This window comes from Tauraco erythrolophus, chromosome 3 (genome assembly GCF_009769465.1).
Source record: "Tauraco erythrolophus isolate bTauEry1 chromosome 3, bTauEry1.pri, whole genome shotgun sequence".
NCBI classification, from domain to species: Eukaryota; Metazoa; Chordata; class Aves; order Musophagiformes; family Musophagidae; genus Tauraco; species Tauraco erythrolophus.
This window is the reverse complement of record NC_141467.1, coordinates 91085058-91106003: the sequence shown is the minus strand read 5'-3', so window position 1 is coordinate 91106003 and position 20946 is coordinate 91085058. Positions and strand designations below refer to the sequence as shown.

Sequence of the window (20946 nt, the reverse complement as noted above, 5' to 3'; positions counted from 1 at the left end):
GAGAATTAAGTATGACATTAAAGATAACGTAATACTGTAATGCTGGTAAGGATCATTATGGACTAGAACAAGTTGTCTAGGGCAAGTTGTCTGCAACGTCACCAATGGAGGTGACATCTCTCAGGAACTCCCGAAGCGAGGAAAGGTCTGCATGAAGGGGTAACCAGTTGATTGATGCTTGACTAAATCACAGCTTATTCTATCCTGGGAAAGAAGAAACTCCTACAAAGACTGCAAGATTGTTTCTAAGCTGCTTTCTATTACTTTACCTTTGGGAAAGGCAGTTATTGAAGTTCAGTAATTTTTCACCCACCTAGCTGTTTTTTCAGTACTACTAGAGTCTCACAGCAAAGGTCTCACATGACTCATAGGAGTATCTACACTCTAGGAAATTCAGTTCAATATCTGGAACATGTGTTTGGACAGGAACTGAATAGTCGGCATGTTATACATTGATAATAATAAGTTCCATAGGTCATCACATCTCCTTAGTAGATTTCATGATTGCACTTAGAAACTATGCAGAACTGGGCATTAGGTTATTATGTCTGCTTATATATTATCAGTCATTTCATTTTTGCACAACCAAATAAAAATGCTTGCATTGCACTAAATCTCCAAAGCAAACTGGATTTTGGAAAAAAAAAAATTCTATGAATCAAGTCAGAAATACACACAGTCCCTTCGGATGTCTTTAAAAATTAAATAGATCATTCACTGTGATATATGGAAAAAAAATTGGGCAGGCTTTGTAATTAACGAAGTGGTGAAATTTTAAAATGTGATACACAATATTATCTGAACTGTTACAGAGAAAAAGAGGTCCACTGTAAATAGTTTCTTTTATGTAATTTACACACTCATTTTATACTTGTATTCTTTTCTTCTAGTTAAACTGAGGAAGTTTTTTATAATAAAGAAAATAATATCTGAAAGACAAACTTAGTATTAGAGGTTTCTAAAACTAATTTTAGGTATAGAGGGTGTAAGTTTCCACTCAATGAAACTGATGGTCAAATTTCTAACAACATTCTAGAAAAAGCCCTGATCATTAGTCAATTGTCCCGATGTAAATCCAGAGTAGCCACAAAAGCCATTTTTTATTCATGTAATATTTTCACAGTTTCAAAATCAGATTATATTGGAAATATTCAGGTTAATAAACGGCATACTTGAATTTCCCAAGAGTTGCTTGAAGTGCAAAGGAAAAAAAGAGAAAGTAATTACCCACAGACTACAAATTCACATACTGTTATGCTTTTAACTTCTGTGTTTTAATCTTGTGTTTTGACTCTCTAATCTCTATATTCTAAACATTGTACGTAAGATCAACAAATAAATTTAATTTTGAAGAATGAACAAAGACAGACCAATATGATGTTTTGCTTAGCCACTAACTGCAAACAGATCATAAGTTATAAATATTGAGGAGTTCTGTAAAACAATTAAGTCAGGACCAGAAACCAACTAACGCACAACAGGAAATATAGTGATATTAATTAATTAATTCTACTCACAGGAGCTCCAACATCACCTTGTGGCCCCTGGCTGCCAGTAACACCTGGAACACCTGGAGCACCAGGTATGCCCTGCATGGAAAAAGATAAAGAAAATAGTGGTGATGACAATCAACATCATTGAATTCTGATGTGAGAAATAACTGTGTGATGGACAAGTGCACAAAGCAGACAGTACACAGACAGTTCTGCCAGTCAAAGACTGGAGATGCTGGGAGAGAGGACTAAGTACATGTTGCAGGAAAAAGCACCAAAAGCACAGCTCTGAGAAAAGCACTTGAGAAAAACAGACTTTTGCTTTCTGGAACAGGCACAGATTGCTGAACTGCAAGATTAAATCCTGTGACATTATTACCGTGTTCAGCAGGGATGACTCAGAACATTCTTTGTAAAAAGAAGAAGATTGCTTGGAGAATACTCAATACAATCAGCAGTTTCACCTAACATCTTAAATCTATCAAAAAGGCATTAACTTTGCCTAGCTGCCCTAGCTGAGAAGGATGAGACTGATTCTGGAGGCAACACACGTCTTGCTTCGAAGGCTGAATGTGGCCTCTGCTGTCTTCTTTGATTAATCCATGAGGGCATTTGAATACCTGCACTCATCTCCAGCCTCCAGCCCAAGCAAAACTTGGTGGTTTGGTGGTTCACTTCAATTAACAACCCTAATTAGAATTTCTTACAAAAAGAAAGTCCAATTTCAAATATTAAGAGCACTAATTCCCTTTATATAGCCCAGTTACTTGACTAAGAACGAGCTATCAATCTACTGATGGAACAGGTGTGTCCTCTTCCCAAGGGGGATGTTTTTTTCTTGAGCTCAATAAGAGTGGAAAGAAATGACACTGGACAAGCAGCTCTCTGCCGGCCCTGTGTGTCATGAGAATTCTAACTTCCAAGGAGAACCTTTGGCCTTGGTCTGCCCACTGAAGCCTAGATAACAGTGACCTACAATCTCCCAAAATCCTGCCGACTTTCACAGTAATGAATTCCATAGGCAATACTCACCGTTGGGCCAGGAGGTCCTTGTGGGCCTGTGGGTCCATCTTTGCCAGGAAGGCCCTATAAAAGAGAAATATATGCAGTTTTATCGGCTTTTTATATGTACTTAGCAAATCTGTTCCATTTAATCTAGAGACTTTTTTTTCTTTTTTTCTTTGTTTTTTTCTTAAATTAAGAACTGGTGGTAGTGGTTTTTTTAGAAGAAAATTCCATTATTTGCCCTGGGGAGGGTTTATTTCTGAAAAGAAGCTATAGTATAGCTGATGTTTTTAAAGAATCCAACTAGTGTCACAACACTTTTGAGGAAGCAGCAAAGCAAAGCTCTTCGTACTGGCAATTTTCAACTCAGAGTGAATTTCACTTATATGGCTGCTGTAGTGAGGTAAATGAGAGGGTTTGCTGTCAAACTTCTCTACCACAAGATGGGTCACACTTCTACATCTGTTCTCACTGGTCACAACTGTTCACAGTCCCACTGATGAAGTGCTGAAAGATGGCAATTGAGAGTCTATCTCTCTGCCCGGCGATACTGCACATATGTACTAGCTATCACCGAGGTCCTGATTCAGGAAGCAGCAGGAATGCTCATGTGGTTTACATTATGAACGTGCTTCAGAGCTTCCAGAAATGAGAGCCAAAAAACTAAAGATAACTTGGAAACTGGAAAGCAAGCAAATCATAGAAAAAAGACTGACCAGATGTAGAAGAAAATACACTACTAATAAAGTATTCTTGCAAATTAACCAACATGCACATTTTGCAACCACATGCTATAAAGTATAAGTTTCTGACCAGCCTGGTGATAAGTCAATTCTTTATTTACTACACAGCCTAAAAAGGAGAAATATGATCTTCTCTGGCTCAAGATCAGAATATGTAGGTGAGAATAGAAGGATGACACGCACAGTAAAGAACATTCTAGAGTTCAGTATCTCACAGAGCTTCAGAAAAAAAATCACTTTTTTTTTTTCTGACACTTTATTTCTGACACAGTTTTAGTAATGAATATAGCATGAACTACTAGTTTTATCCTTTACATAATTTGGAAACTATGATTCAAACCTCCTATCATATAGTATGAAAAAATCTGGTTGGAGACTATTATCTGCCATGTACCTGGAAAAGATTTTTTAAAATTCCACCAGAAGGGTGTTTCTGTGATAAAATAAGTCACATAGTCAACTCATATCATCTCTGCATCCTTAGTCTTGATAAGAAATAGTCTGTTTCATAGTGTAGCCAGATGGTTCCTGAAGCTTCAAGGACCAAAGCAGGTCCCCTGTCACAGGAAGAGCTAAAGCAAATTTAACTAATGCTAAGTGGCACTGAAATGAAGATACTAGCAGTGTCGCTATCACAGCAGTTTTAAGACACATACAGAGAAAAGATTGCAAGCCAAGCGCAATTAAATACATTTGCAAAGAAAAGTGGGCTCAGTCTTCAAAATTGGTGTTTCTAGAGGAAACAGAGAATGGTATAAGGAACTTTGAAATGCATTAAAATTACAAAATAGCGTTTCTGATATTCTCTGGAAGAAGCAATTGGTTGTGAATAATGTTCTGAAAAATTCAATTATATTTATTCACGGTTTTATAACAACATGGAAATACCTAAAAAATAATGCAAACTAGACTTGTTTTTGTAACAAGAAGACCTATACCTTCATATTTATAAGTATGGTTCACATTTTAAAGCAAAGATTTTAAACCTGCATTTACTTTTGATGAGTCCTAAAAAACTGGCTGGACCCTCTTAAGGACTTAATGGAGGAGGGAAATGGAGAGCTTTCCACTGACTTCTAGGATGTCATGTGGATTCACACTAACTTCTAATGAAAAACAAGGCTATATATCCCTCCCTTCTCCCATTCAAGTCAAACAGTAGAACTGAACCGTATGATCAGAACTACTACATTTTCTTTTAATATGTTTCATTACTTCTTTCTTCTGAGCTGTATTCTTACTCTTGGCTGCTCAAGAATCATCTGTCCATTCTCCTCAGATTCATTTTACTTGGCACTATGTCTGTGTCACTTGGCCACAGAAAAGTCACCTCCTACTGTATTTGTTAGATGTGAAAATTGCCATTTTTAAAAGGAGTCAAAGAGAGGTTTCGTTCTTTCGTTCAAGAAAGAGTATGGCAATACCTATTCTCTCATGCAGGTAAAAGACCACAGACAATTGTTTGTACTGACAACAGGCTTTGAAGATGATGCTACTCAGACCATCCAATGGGCAGAATGGATCTGACGCTCATTCTGAATTTGTGAGTAGTGAGCAGACAAGATCAGTAGGTACCAGGAAATTGGCAGGAAGACTGAGAATGTATTTCTTCTGGCTCTTTCTCTCATTATTTTTGGTCTGTGTAATGTAGAAGAAAATATAGCACTGTGAGAATTCACAAAGTTGTATTCAAAGCACTGAAGCCTTAAAAATGTTATTCATTCTCTCATTTATTGAAGTCTCCTCTTTGCTTAACCATCTCCAGAATGATGGGGAATTACACAGCACAACGGCTCTTTCTCTCTGATACAGTCACATTCGAGATAAGAATGACTCCATACAGAGCCAGGGAACCTCCTCCATGGAGCTGCATGTCCAAGAACAGGTTGGGACAGATTTTGATGTGTGACCTCAGATGTAGGGTGATTCAGAATCAAGATGCATATTATTTTGGAAGGTTAACTTAAATCAGGACATATTTTGCTAATGGCGTGAAAAACAGTTATGGAGAGACAGTGTAGCTACTACAGATTTCTTTATAAGGGATTTTATTTGCCAAAATACAAATGGCATCACAGAATGTAGGCACCACCTAAATCCCTGTGACATCTCAAGTCTGCTGAAGTCAGTGGAGACTGCTGCTGAGCTCACTATAAACTCTTCAGCTTTCAGTAGCCTGGAATTTGTTTGGGGTACTTGTGGAGAGGTGATTTTTCAAGTAGGACTAGATACTGGCAAAAATTTAGCTGAAACTACTGAGCCCAGGCTTGAAAGACTTTCATGTACAGCTTTTAAAAAAAACTCTGCAGCCTGGGACCCATGACTGCCTCATCTTTTTTTTTCTGATGTAAAATTCGAAAGCAAATGTTCCTCCTCTCAAGATAATTCACTATCATCAAAGAAATATTATTAAACACTATCTCAGTGTATTAATCTGAGGTGTAGCTTGCAAAATATTTTGCACCAACATGAGCTATTTTAAATGAAAGCTGACACAGAAAAAGCGCAGAAATGTGGGAGGGTTTTTTTGAAACGTTGCTCAGAACATAGTCTTTATTTAATCAAAATAAGCTAGTTCTGTCTTAATACACAATAGCGCTGACTTAGCATTGCCTCTCTTCCTCATGAAACTACCAATGCCATCTACAAGATGATAGTCTGAAATTATTTTACTATTAATTCTTCATAATTTAAAACATAGATTTCTTTCATATCTTTAGTTAATCAAATATATTTCTCCTCCAGAAAGAGGAGGTCAATGTTAAGATTAATAGTTAGGCCAGCAGGTTGAGAGAGGTGATTCTTCCACTCTACTGTGCTCTCGTAAGACCCCACCTGCAGTACTATATTCAGCTCTCGGACCCCCAACATTAGAAGGTCACGGACCTGTTGGAGCGGGTCCAGGAGGGCCACGAAGATGATCCAAGGGCTGGAGCACCTCTGCTATGAAGACAGGCTGAGAGAGTTGGGGCTGTTCAGCCTGGAGGAGAGAAGGCTCCAGGGAGATCTTACAGCAGCCTTCCAGTATCTAAAAGGGTCCTACAAGAAAGCTGGAGAGGGACTTTTTGCAAGGGTGTGTAGTGATAGGACAAGGGGCAATGGCTTTAAACTGAAAGAGGGGAGATTTCTATTAGATTGAAGGAAGAAGTTCCTCACTCTGAGGATGGTGTGACACTGGAACAGGTCGCCCAGAGAAGTTGTGGATGGCACATCCCTGGCAGTGTTGAGGGCCAGGTTGGATGAGGCTCTGAGCAAGAGGTTTGGTCTGCTTTAACTGCAGACCAGTGTCTTCAAGCAGGATAAGGTAGCATTGGTCAATGCTTCTGGACTCCAATCTAGCTGCAGTAGCTGAGCAAGAGAAATCAATCACTTGGCAGTTTAACTCTGTGGTCAGACATACAGGACACACATGTAAGTCCCACATACAGCAGACACATAGGGAAGCGAATCCAGCAGAGCTTCCCCCAGAACTTTTTAACCTGTTAAGGAAGAACCATGTCTCTTTGCCAAGGAGAAGCTTGGCCAGAAGACACCCTGGAGAAAACCACCAGGTGACAGTGAGCAGTGACAACGCCATGGGCACAGGAGATAAAAAGTTGGGAGTCAGAATGATGGAAATCTGTCCCTCCATTGTGTCATCAAGCTTGCCACTCAGGATGATATTTTAGGCTTCTCTTTCCTCTCAGGTGGCCTGCACTTTGCAAGAAAGAACAGGGATTGCAATTGTGACCTGACCTTGAGTAGTAGCCATGGAGATAGGAAAGGGAAGACTTTTCTTCCTCCTACCTACACATCTAAACAAGGGTCAGGCTCAGTCTGCTTCCAAACTTTATCCTCCTGGCTAAAAGAGTTGAACAAAAAGCACAAGAGAGAGTGATTACTGTCTACGTACTCACCAGAAGCACAATCACAGAATCACAGAATCACAGAATGTTAGGGATTGGAAGGGAACTCAAAGGATTATCTAGTCCAAACCCCCTGCCTGAGCAGGACCACCTAGATCAGATCACACAAGAATGCGTCCAGGCGGGTTTTGAACATCTCCAGAGAAGACTCCACAACCTCTCTGGGCAGCCTGTTCCACTGTTCTGTTACCCTTACTGGGAAGAAGTTCTTGCTCATGTTTAAGTGGAACCTCCTATGTTCCAGCTTATATCCATTTCCCCTTATCCTATCATTGGATGCCACTGAGAAGAGCCTGGCTCCATCCTCATGACAGTCACCCTTTACATATTTATAAACATTAATGAGGTCCCCCCTCATCAAACAATGTCAGTTTGGATTCTATTGCGTGTGCAATTCAAGCTTTATCTTTCAACATGATATACTTGGGAGAGTTGGTGGAGAAACATAAACTGTTCTCTTTAGTAAAACCTCTCCATACTGCCAGCTAAAAGCATGAGACACTAAGAGAGGACACTAAACAACCACATAAAATCAAATAATAATAATAATATAAAAAATCAATTTTACAAAATCTTTATGACACTCTTTTGTAACTGGAAGCTGATGAGAGGGGAGGGGACTGTTCATAGTGTGGAGTATGAAATGCAGATTTAAGTGGAAAAAAAAGACCATTTGTTAACTGATTTCAAGGATAAAAACAGAAATTATGAATGCTAGAAATCAAAACAATAAAGGAAGGAAAAAGGAGTATAAAAGTGAAGTGATTCCAACTACCAGCATCAGGAAGGGAAAAAACTCCATTCCAGGAATTCTTGAGTCTAATATCATATTATATTCAGCAAAGCTCTCAGAGGTCTCCCAATAAATACCAGTCCTGTGCTTACCTCCCATTAAAATCAGCGCGATTTAGTCATCTGTTTAAGTACTTTACAGCACTGGTACCACTATAATTAAAATATTTCAATGAACATTAATACTAATGAGGAAATGATGGCTAAACTAAGAGTAACATAGAAAATCTCAGTTCTAGTAGTATAGTAGCTGCAAAACAGTTTTGCATCTTGGCTAACTGGAGGAAGCCCAACAAAGGGAACATTATACGAAAAGGCAATTTACTTCCCAGGAATTTTCCTGGTCCCTTTTGCTATTGCTGCAGTTACGCCCTTTAGAATTATGCCTTTCTCCAGTGCTTAGCCTTCAAAGAGACTGTGGTGAAGTCATTGGTTTGAATCTTCACCCATTAAAAGCCATCTTATGTTGTCGTAACTTCACAGGAATCAAATGAGTTATACCACCATAAAATTAATGTAACATCATTATTTGTTGCCATAGAAATAATTGCTGCTGGACAATATTGCACAAGGGTCATACAGAGACAATAACAGGCTAATAGACCCAGTTTTGTAAGATCTAGGCTATTTATCCAGCTTCCTTTGAATAACATAAGAAGAAAGTGAACACACGAACTTAGCATGACTATCATATCTATAAAAAATGGCAATTTATGTAATTGCCCTGCCTTATTATTGACAACACTGCGGTCTCCTACAGAATAAGCACTGCATGGCCTTTCCAGGCTGTATCAAAAGGCTTTGCTGCACTAGTCCTCCCCTCTGCAACAACCTGTTGACTTCCATGTGGGAAAACTAGATCAGTTCTAAACTGCTGGCTGACATCGAGACATGGCTGAGGGCCTCCGCTGCTAAATATAAAGTTAGCTACAGAATAAAGTAAAAGCGCAGAGTTCTCTCTGAATTGCAGAATGCTCAGTGTCCCTCGTGATCAGGAACGCAGAAAGAGCCGGCACACACCACTCACGTGTACACCATCTAGCACCAAGCTGCCTCAACTTGGCTATGACCAAGATCAGACAGCATGGTGGCAAAAATCCAGATGTCCATCAGGCTCCAGGTCTTTACTAACCTGGAGATGAACAGGTGACACCAAGCTTGGGGAATTTAGGGGGAAAAATTCCATTACAGTCAAAAAGAAGATATTATATGCAAAAATGAGCTTCCATGCAGAAGAAGGCATCACAGTATTATAAAGTAGGAAAAGGAATACATTTAATTTTGGTTTTCACCACAACTTACTTGAAAATTAGAAAGGTATTAATCTGATTAGAAGGTTATTCATCTGACAATAATGTTGTGTAAATCTCTATATTAATAAAATTACTATCGATGCATTGCACAAATTCTACAGTAACTTCAGTGGAATTACTTCTATGCATAAGATATGCCAATGCTTAAATTCGTAACAGTGAGCTCAAATACACATTTGACTATAGAGATATTTTTTTTTACAACAAGGTCTCAGGTTAATGCCAGAAATCCAAAGAAAGTCAAGATTTCTCTGAAGGTCAAGTTATATTAACATATCCAAAAAAAGACTGTGCATATGTAAATCTTGTTCAAGTGAAACTGAAAAGTCATACTTAGTAATGAACTTCTGCTGCAGACAGTAACTTAGTATTATGCTAACACAATTCCAGCACCTGTCTAATAATGAAACGGAACTCTCCTCAGGGAGACAAGGAGGAGGACTTACAGGTTTAACCGCACAGATGAATATGAAGATTTTTTTACTAATTCCTAGACAGACTGTAAATATCTTCATTTGCTCTACCAGAAGTAGAATAAGGTTGCCTAAATTTTGATATTATTCTTCACCTTTTCCTTATGTCAGCAGTTTCTACAGGTATTGTTTTACATTCAATACTAAATTCCCTTGTAGTTGTCTCTGTTATTCGTTAATTAGCTAGAAAGCAAACTGAGGTCATTGCATTGCATTGCATGCTAATTATGTACCATTTAACACCATCTAATTTCAAACGTATAAGCAAATGAACTAATTGGCAGTGCTGGACACTAGTGACATCTACTCCTATCAAATGCCTTAAACACAAACATAGTGCATGGCTCCTCATTACTCGTCTAGTATTTCTCAACCCTGACCTGAAGTATTTCTTCCCTGGTAGATGGAAGGATCTACCTCTGTATTCTCTGCTGATTGGCACAGAGATGTGCGTCTCCAGAAACAACAGAATGCAAGTGTCATAATTACAATAAATCAGCTACACTGGGAAACATATGTGTTATGGAATGGAAACTCTTAAAACAAATGCAAAACATGTTAATTTTACCTTACCCTTTGACCTTGAGCTCCATCTCTTCCTGGTGAACCTGATGCTCCTGGAACACCCTAAGCATGACAAAGAGAGGGCAAATGATGAGATCAAGTTAATGAAATCCAACTAAATCACTTTCCAGTGAAGCTCTATGACATGCTTTTGGATAAACATTTTGGGTAAATGGAACTAGGGGGTTCAATAGTGGGTGGGGCCATAGAAGAGATTCAGTAAAGCTGTTTGTGAAATGAGAGATGGTTAAGCACACATTGTTGAAATGCACAGGCTTCATACCCCCTCACTACAATCCTCTCTTAAGAACATCGACAATTTCATCAAAGCAGGCTTCCTGTGCCTGAAGTCCTGCATCATTCCAGTGTCTTGTCAGTGTAACTCCACTGCACGACTCCAGTGCCTTAACCTAAAAATATAACTGCTACTTCTCTCTCATTGCTAAAATGGAGCCTGTTACCATATTGCTGAAGTCAGTGCAGCAGTATCAAAGGGGTAATCCTGCCTGAGCAGGATTGCAGGTTTTGTCCAGCAGTTCCCTGTTGTTCAGATGAAATGCCGCTCTCCGACTCATGAAGGCTGCAGAGCAGCAGTCTGGGACCACTACTGCAGTGGTCCAGAGGGCTAACAAAACTGATCTGTGAGAAAAGGCTGTATGAGTTTACTATCACTAGCAAATATGAACAAGAGAGGGGAATCTGGTAACCACCAACAAATACTGGAGGGATATAATCAGCTGAAGAGAGGCATCTGCAAAGGGAAGAGCAAAAGATCCTAGAAAGCAGCACTAAATCAAAATGCAATCTCCAGCCTAAAGAGCAGACATCAAACTGAGCAAGATTCACTGAACACTACAGATTTTTAAGATGCCGATCTTGTGAAAAATGGCATTAAAAAAAAGATTAAGTGCCTGATTTGTTCATTTGTTCTTCTAGATAATTCCAGGAGGAATTAGATGGATTTAAAGTGAAAACAAGCAAATGCTAATTATTCACTGTGTAAGCAGAAATCTATGAGTGGATAGTTTCTAAGTCTATAGACACCCAATTCCAGTGTTTAACAAGGTCAGGAAAGTAACCGGTTCTTCAGACCCTGAATGATTTGGTCTCTGCACACCAGCATACCCCAGATTCCTGATTCTAAACCTCCATTCAGATTCAACCCAACAACACACTTCTCAGCAGCTTTGAATATGTGCCCTAAATTTGCAATGAAGCCAATTCAATATTCTAACTTACTAATTAAGTGACAGGTTAAACAGTAACTTAGGGAATACCTGCAGGCCAGGAAAACCAAGATCTCCCTTCTCTCCCTTTTCACCTGGTGGCCCCTGCAAATTAAGAATCACACAGAGTAAACCAAATACATGGTTACTTTCGTATTTTTAAGAGATCCTTTCAACTTCTTTAGGAAAAAACAACCAATAAGAAAACAGACTATTTTTCTGCTGAAAGCAAACCTACAGACTCTATTTGCGAAACTGTAAATGAAGAATTTACAAATATAGAAAATAAAGAAAATAAAACTCATTTCAAAAGACTTCAGAATTAACCTGACAAAACTACAGCCATTATGTTACAAAAAAGGTAGCTATTTTCATTTCTTCTCAAAGGAATCTGCTTGTCTTCAGCACTCAGAAGTACTTCCTATAATGATGAAACCAATGGAATTCTATGTATTTCTACAGTACACATGCACGACAAGGATATACTTGTCTAGAAAATAAACTAATTTTAATTACATTTTATGCAGAAACACAATTTCTCTATCAAATAACTATTCTTATAATGAACACATTCTGTATGATTCTCCGATGACAGCATCATCAAGAATATAGTTTTGGTAAATCATTCCATTATATTGTACAGCAGTATCCTACAGATGCGGTAAAAAGAAGAAAGTGTATTTACTGTAGAAAATTTTGAAAAAAGTCCAGCAGAAAAAGATACACATCTACTACATTTCAAGGCTTGTGCGTACACTCATCTACCGGTGACATGTATGAAACAAGATGAGTGCTGCTGGTTCATTAATCTATCAATGTGTCTTTATGATGAAACCGTGACACTTATTTCACAACAGCATTGCAAACTGCAGGCTTAATCATCTCCTCTGATGATAGACTCTAAGTGTAGTGAATACTATCGGTTAATTTTGACAGCAAATATGGTGGTGTTGCTTGGCTATACCTTTCGAGTCAGAACTGATCTGTGACGAGCAATACCACAACCAGAAAAAGATAAAATATTAACATTTTGGTTTGGGACCATGTTACAAACCCCACTGCAATTTTCTTCACTTGTCTCCAGGCCTGGATGCTAATACCTGCATCATATTCAACCTATGATCAAATCTCTTCAGCTAACTAAAATTCCAGATCCAAATGAAAACAGGAATGTTGGCATTGAACCCTCGTCCACTATAGGTTAAACACAAATCTGTGATTCCACCTCAAATATTGCAATTCAGATTCTGATCAGGACACCAAAAGATATTTTCGTGTAGTCTAAGATACGTGCTGTTCAAAACATCACAGGAAAGAGCCCTATTGATTTTATAAGTCTCACTGGAAGCCCTTGAATAGAAAGTCCACTGGGTCCTTGTGGTCCTGGAGGTCCTTGCGGTCCAGGAACACCAATTTCACCTCGAGGTCCATCTGGTCCCTAAAGTAGCACAGGACATAAGTTAAACTCTTATCATATGGACAAAGGCAGCTTCTGTTTGAAGAATTAAATACCAATAGACTCAAAAACATCTGAAATATGGGTTAACATCTGATTGAGCAGCTAGGGTTCAATTGAAAACTGCCTGGTTCCTTTATAAATACAAAAACAAAAAAGATTTATGCTGCAACAGCAGTATTCTGAATTTTATATCTTTTATCAAGGAACAAACAGGACAGGCAATTGCTATGAAAAGAGACACACAAAATGCCAATGGCATTTCACTAGACTTTTTCCTCGGCGACATCAGACACAATCTGGAATTCATTTCAAGGTTTACATGCAGCAGAGATAAACCAAAACCCGTGCATCTGTCAATTGTACAGCGCTGTACAAAGTACCTTTGGACCTGGATCGCCACGATGACCTTTGGCACCTCTGACACCTGGACCACCCTGTGAAGCACAAGCACAGGACTTGCTGAAAACCAAAACTCTCAAACAAAAATGAAATCCAGAGAAGCCCTAACACTTTTTTCTTGTTCCTGAATCAGCGTTCAGGAATCAGTGAATATCCTGTCCATATCGTTCCACTGGAGTAATTAAACTGAGAACATATTTAAGTGTACATACAAAGGAACAGATTTAAACACAGATGTGACTACGTTCTAGAGCCAAGAATGCACACCACGTAAGCATCAAAATAACACTGAACAGGGATGAAAATGTACACATGTGGTCATGGGTTCCTTTCCAGTTGGTGAAACCTCCTGTACATCTGTCTGTTAAAGGCTGAGTTTCCAATGACTCAGGAATATTTCTCAGCAAGGACGACTCAAGGACCTACTAGAACTACTATGGTTTAATTTAGAGTTTCTCTTAAGTAAAATACTCTTGCCTATTTTCTCTTATTTGCTTTCTTCAGCAATGCCTACATCTGTTAATCATTTATTAACCAACTGTTGCCTTTTTTATTAGCATCGTCTGAGAGACTTGAGTTGCTTATATCTATGGATGGCTGCCATGAATGTGTTTTGCATATACATGCTGCATGTGCTTTGTCCTCTAGGACAGCATAAATAAAGATTTTTTTTTTTTCCCTTTTTTCAGATCAGCCTCCCTCTTCCCCACCTGAATATATTGCTTAATCTCTTGGGGTATGAGTTTTACAGGGATCCTGCCCTTCTTTGTACTCAAAAAGGACCTTGTACAATGAGGCACCATAACTGAATAATGTTCTTTAAAGGCTACAGTTAAGTAGTTATAAAAATAACAGCATTTGCATTAAAGACATAAAAATAGAAAATATGTTTATCAGATTAAATGCATATGTAGTATTTATGAGACTTTAAACAGGAATGCAAATAACAGAAACATTTGGAAGTACCAGAGTACTCTTGCTCTTCAATGAAGGTATCGTGATACAGTCTTCACATGTGTGATCACAGAGCAGTTTTCTACTCCTTTTCCCAGCTCCTTCAGCCTTCTCACTTCCATCACACAGCTCTATGGCCACAACCCATTCCATCATGGCCAGCTCCGACCCTAAAATCCCATCCCACGCTTTCCACAGAACTGTATTCCAAGTTGCCAGTTCCTAAATTCCAAGTCCTCACATTTCTGCATTCCAGCCAAGTAGTTCCCTCTGCCCTTTCTCCTTCCACTGCCTGTCTCTCAGATTAAAAATTCCTCTGCAAATACTCAACAAAATAACTGCAACTTTTTCACATAAACAAAATCACACAGTTTTCTCCCATTTTGTTCTCAGAGATTACATTTTTACTGAGTAAGAATATATCCTTAAAAATAGCCTGATCCTGAGCCATTAAATTAAGATTCACAGAGTTTGGTACACTTATCTGTGTTTTGAACCCAGGAACCTTTGCTCAGTAAAAGCACGAGTTCCAGAAAAGCATTGATTTAAGATGAAAACATCACAAAAGCCTCCCTCATTTTTCTCATAAACTTGTTTTAGTGGTTATTCCCCAGCACTGCTAAGCTTGTGTGACTAATTTCAAATTTTTCATTTCTTTGGCTTCTACTTCTAGCCAAGAATTCCTGTCATGACTTTTTCCTCTTATTTAAAATAACTTCTTAATAGCCAGTGCTTTCCCCCAGAAACAGTTCTTACTCAATTGTTATCAAGTCATCTCCTTATTTCTTTTTAATAGTTAAAACTTACGAAGCCCTGAAAGCTTTTCTTTACAATTAAACTTCTCCAGTCCTCCAATAATTTTTGCCTTCCTCCTCACCTTCTCCAGTTCTGCATCACTCTTTTCAAAATACAAGCATCAGGTTTGTGTGATATCTTACTTTTACTTTGCGTGGGGAACTTCAGACAGCATGATCAAGTTCTGGCAAAGAGGAAGCCATAAAACCAGTATCCCATAATGAAAACTGCCAGACAATCTTAACTCTATACTTTGTCTTACCCAAAATGACCCATTTCCTAAAAGAGCTTAAAAAATATTTCCAGAGTTACTATCCCAAACAAATGGAAGCTTTTTATTTGGAGTCTTTTTAGTCTAATGTCTAAAACTGACTACATGGTAGAATCCTGATCCCTTAAACAGAAAAATCCTTGGCTTAGAGAAAAGTCACATGATATTTTAACAACTTGGAGTAGTATTGACCAGACACAGCACATGTGACTTTCTGACTTTTGGTTGGCGCAGAGATGAACGCTCACTTTATACTTTTGCTCTGCTTTTTCCTATGCCTCTTATTTTCCTCCAGAGCTATGCCATCTAACTGTCCGGCAAAAAAGTATCACTTATAAGAGGCTGAGTTCCAGAATCACATACTCCCCTGCCTAGGCAGTGATTTTTCTGCTTGATTTTAAGCCTCCTCTTGCATGGCACTGTGCTACTCAAAATACTATTAATCTGAAAGGTAATAAATAGTAGTACGTTATTTTACTGCTGGGTTAAGATTCGGTAATTTCTGATCTGTATATGTTTTGAACTATAGTAGCACACATCCTTCCAGTCAAATAATTTTTAAACATTTTTCATTTTACTGTGAAATGTGGTCAAACTACTCAATTTCATTTGCATTGTTGTGTGAATTATCCCATTGTCTTTTTCACAGAACACAAATTGGACATCTATATACAGAAATTAAATCCTTAATCCATACTCGATTTATAACCTACATTCAAATAGGAGAACAGAATAATTTTTCCTTGTTCAACGTCCACCTCTTCAGGGAATTTTTTCCTGAGTTCCTTTTCAAGTTTTTGTACCAGAGCTTGAAGAACAGTTCTTGCAGAAAGACTAACCTCTGAGTTGTTGACTAAGATAAATAGATGTCTGCTAGGATCTATTACGTGAACGTCTTATGTGCGAGTTAAACTTGTCGTTGAATGCGTTATCTCATGCAATTTGCGTACTTTAACCTTTTCAGAAACTTATTTTCTTTCACATCCTTCACTGGCTTTTACTGTTCAATACACGCTCTTGCAGCATCCAGGACACAGTAGGAGCAGAGAAACACACAGTTCAAACTTGTTCACAAAGGGCCTCATTTCAAGCAAACTTAGCAAGTTATCAATTTAATTGTAAAAGAAAAACCACATGACCGTTCTACAAACATCCCAGTTAGGATTCTCAGTAAACCAAACCAATAACTGACCATTGCAAACAAAGCCTAGAACTTTTCTAAACTGCTAAACATCAGCCTTGGGATGTGAGATTGTGCTGGTTTTGGCTGGGATAGTTAATTTGCTTCACAGTAGCTAGTATGGAGCTGTGTTTTGGCTTTGTGCGGGAAACAGTATTGATAACACAGGGATGTTTTAGCTATTGCTGAGCAGTGCTCACAGAGTCAAGGCCTTTTCTGCTTCTCACATCACCCCACCAGTGAGCAGGCTGGGGGTGCACAAGAAGCTGGGAGAGGACACAGCTGGGACAGCTGACCCCAACTGACCAAAGAGATATTCCATATCGTATGATGTCATGCTCAGCATATAAAGCTGGGGAAGAAGAAGGAAGAGGAGGACGTTTGGAGTTATGGCCTTTCATCTTCCCAAGTAACCATTACATGTGATGGAGCCCTGCTCTCCTGGAGATGGCTGAACACCTGTCTGCCGATGGGAAGGAGTGAATGCTTTTCTTGTTTTGCTTTGCTTGCATGTGTGGCTTTTGCTTTACTTTTTAAACTGTCTTTGTCTCAACCCACAAGTTTTCTCACTTATACGCTTCTGATTCCCTTCCCCATTCCACTGGGGAAGAGTGACTAAGCAGCTGTCTGGTGCTTAGCTGTTGGCTGGGGTTAAACCACGACAAAGGTCTAAAGATTACCCTAACTGCTTCAGGTCTTGATTAAACCATTAAAAATTTGGCTGACTTCTTGAGTGAGAAGATGTTTTTACAGCATATTACTTGGCATCTTTGCTATAAATTTAATGTAATTTTATCTTTTTGCCAATACTTAAAACCTATGTTAACCTTACTAGTTATACAATTGCAGTACATTCAAATGTTTTGGAATAAAGGTGGCCAGTGGGCTGTTTGGTACAGTTGACTACAAATCTGAGCAAAACCTTACCGGTGGTCCAGGAGGTCCAAGGGGACCCTTATTAGCCTCTGAACAGGAACACGCATGAGGAAGGGCAGGGCAATTTTCCTCATCTCTCTAAGGAAAGAGCAAGATAGGAAGAGAGTAATGTCCAAAATATGGATTCAGAAGTTAAGAATTTTATGAATCTAAAACATAGGACTCTGTGGATGCCTCAATAGCACCTACTTGATTTAGAAACATACATCACATTGACTTTCAATAGGACAAGTAATCCAAGCAGACTTGGTCTTTTTTGAAAACTCTTAACCATCCATTTCCATTAAAACATTTGTCTTAATAAAAGGGAAAGTAAAAGGTAAATTCTACAGTTATTGAAAGAGGTTTCTTACCAAGCCAGGAAGCTCACAGCATTTGTCCCGATTGGCCCATGAGGTAGCACAAACAATGTCAAACATCTGTAACTGCAACTGTTTCAAAACAAAGGGGATGTACAAAACAACTGTTAGTGGTATGATCAGTGCAAAATGGAGCCATCAGTAAGAAAAGCTACCTTAAGTTAAGTACTCAGATTACAGAGGAAAAGCTATCAACTAGGAGAGCAGCTGGCCACAAATACACTAACTTGAACAGTGAAAGGCGTGTGTTCTAACCAACTTGTCCAAATTGTCCAACACTACATGGATTAAGCAAGCTGTTCAAGGTTAAAGGTTGCGAATGTTTGTTGGATTATCCCCATCTCCTCAACTAAATTCCTGATTTTGCCCAATGGTGTCTCCTGATACTTTTTTCTAGCAAAGGAGGCATCATGAGACATGAAAAAGAGAGCTCAGCTTTTCAAAACTGAGTAACTTATCTTAACGCACTGGTATGATGCTCAGTTTTTATCTGGGACAAGGTCTCCTGTAGCCTATTACTTACACTGGAGCTGAGCCACAAATAATATTTATCATCTTCTCCAGTTTTATTTTACTTTAGAATATGCCCTCTCTTATCCACATTATCCCCAGGCAACAAAAGTTTAAGGATGGTGAAAAGCTTGCTTAATGCATAACAACATTGGGCAGAAAAGCAAATCCCCACCACAGGTCTAGGAAAATGGTTTGGTCAAGAATTTAATCTATAAGAACGCACACATTTGGTAAAAATAATGGCTGCTAGGTACTCAGAAACAACACACTAAATAGGATTCAATGGTAAATGAATTGTCTCCTTTACAGCCTTGAGATGAACAAAGGGGTCTAGAGAGATGAAGCTTTCTTCTGTTACTATTTCTATTCTTTTTCCATGCCTCATTTGTGTACATACTGAATAGAGAGGAGAATGGAACAGAACATCCCATTAAATTAACCCCACATGTTAAAAAATTTGAGGAACGGCTAGAGATAGAACTCTCTTTGGTTTTGCTCCCATTCCTATTTTCAGTGGCATTATTTTAGCACTAGAACAGAGGAGGGAATTTAAAGACCTTTTAAAAACTGCATCACTTTTAAAGCTGTTAAAATGAACTACATATGTGCACCATCGGTTTTGCCTCAGTTTTTTCTTATATAAGTCAACTATTGCATTTTAAACAAAAAAATACTTTCATATACATAGAAATTCTTCTAATCTGCCAGCAGATTAGCTGGGTTTGTAGATGTGCTGCACTACAGATGCAGACACACGTGAGCTGGCTCCATGCTAAACACCTTACATAGTTGAAGGGCAGCATGAAGGCAGCTTTTGGACCCTTGGTTTGGCTCCACAAATGTCTATCCCTGAATCCATTTGGCTACCTCAAATGCAAGTTAGCTTCACATGGAGCCACCACTTAGATGCTTCTTCACTCTATATCCCAAGCTATTAATTGCAGGAAGGCTCATTAGCTTCAGCACAATAGCACATGAACATGCATGAACATCCTGCTCTTCGACTCAGAATGACTCTGGGCATTTGCATGATACTACACTTGGGCAAGTAAGACATTCCAGAAAAGGAGTGCAGAAACACCTGAGCTGGTTGTGCAGAGAGCAGCTTAGGTTCAGAAGTAACTAGCATTGCCATTTTTTCCATAACACTGTCCATCCCAAGATATTCTGTTATTCTGAACAATGGAAGGTTGACAGTATTAGCTAAATCCATGCAGTCCTACATAGGCGTGTATATGCATTCGTTTTCTAGACCAGACAATCTACAGATCCATAGTGATAAAGCATGTTGGCGTAAAATAAAGAGCAAATAGACATTCCCTGAATTGCTGTATTCACCACCCAAATGTTGAATGACTTGGTATTTTTATTTTAAAACATTATGTGGGTTGCTCTGACTCAAGCAAAATAACTAAACAAAGCTTTCTTTGCTACTGTTAAACATTTATTCATAATTCTCTGTATTCATAGTGATATTGCTTTCTAAATATCCAGCCCTGCAAGCAGAACCAGTAAGACAGAAAAGTCTGCCCATCCTCATCTGATCAGGCTACAGTTCTGTGAAGATTACTCAAGAGCAGACCACTATCACACATTGCGTTTTTTAACGGTTCATATACATGAAGGTAAACAAGTTAAGTCTAAAAGAAAATGAAATATCAATAAAAAGAAGGATTGTGAATTGTCAATAAACAATGTTTTAAAGCTGGACTTTTCATTAAATCCCACTGAAGGAATAAAGAACATTACTTGCTGCATGTCAACATCAGGTTTCATTGCTCTAGCTGGCTGGAGTGTCTAATCCAGAGATGCCTCACTCTTAAGGGACATTAAAGGGTTAGATACCTTTAGCCTAATCCCCGTCTTGTCCCATCTATCTCTATTTCTGCCTATTTATTAACTGTTGCACACCATAGGCATCAATGGGAAAAAAATTCTGATGTATTTATATTCCCTCAAAATTGCAATGTTTTGCAAAATGCACGTGATTGCACTGGGTTCATTTATTAAAAAAACATTCTGACAATGTTAAACTGTTCCGTGTGAATAGAGTCAGAACAAAACAACCACAGTTATATTCCAGAATAACTGCTTGTCTGTTTTTATTTTATGTAATAAGCATCTCTAAAAGTAAAATTAAAGCATTTCATGAAAATACAGTTATGAAAAAATAGCTTTTCAGAACTGTCAACAAATCTTAATTTCTGTATCAATTAAACAATTTTCAAAATTTTTAGAAAAATTTCCTTCTTTAGAAAAAGGAAATTTTGTTGTACACATGCCTTCATGAACCTCTTAAAACTGTAAAGATACTAGAAGGGAATAAATTCCAGCATTCTATTTCCAACAGAGGCACAAGCGATATCTAATGAAGCACAAAGGTGTAAATCATATTTCTACCTTACAGACTACTAGCTTCCAATGACTTTCAGATCAGGGATTTCCTGCCCCAAGTTTGTTAAAAACTAGTACTTCCCTTTCATTCACTTGTCCAGGCCTCCGTACAATCTATGTAAATATTTAGCACCCACAAAATTCTGCAGCAAGGAGCTGCACTGATCTGTTA

At 38.4% G+C, this 20946-nt stretch overlaps 1 protein-coding gene across 2 annotated transcripts in view; it reads right to left on the bottom strand.

Moving 5' to 3' along the window:
• The window catches only part of COL14A1 (collagen type XIV alpha 1 chain), a 126816-nt gene that overhangs the window by 15106 nt on the left and 90764 nt on the right, over positions 1-20946 (bottom strand). For both annotated transcript variants that reach the window (XM_086609544.1, XM_086609545.1), the window contains exons 35-42: positions 17862-17939; positions 17500-17586; positions 13354-13407; positions 12857-12952; positions 11566-11619; positions 10298-10351; positions 2526-2579; positions 1518-1589 (exon numbers count right to left, since the gene is read on the bottom strand). In XM_086609544.1, coding sequence (XP_086465670.1) covers positions 1518-1589; positions 2526-2579; positions 10298-10351; positions 11566-11619; positions 12857-12952; positions 13354-13407; positions 17500-17586; positions 17862-17939 — 549 coding nt within the window. The remainder of the gene's footprint in view (positions 1-1517; positions 1590-2525; positions 2580-10297; positions 10352-11565; positions 11620-12856; positions 12953-13353; positions 13408-17499; positions 17587-17861; positions 17940-20946) is intronic.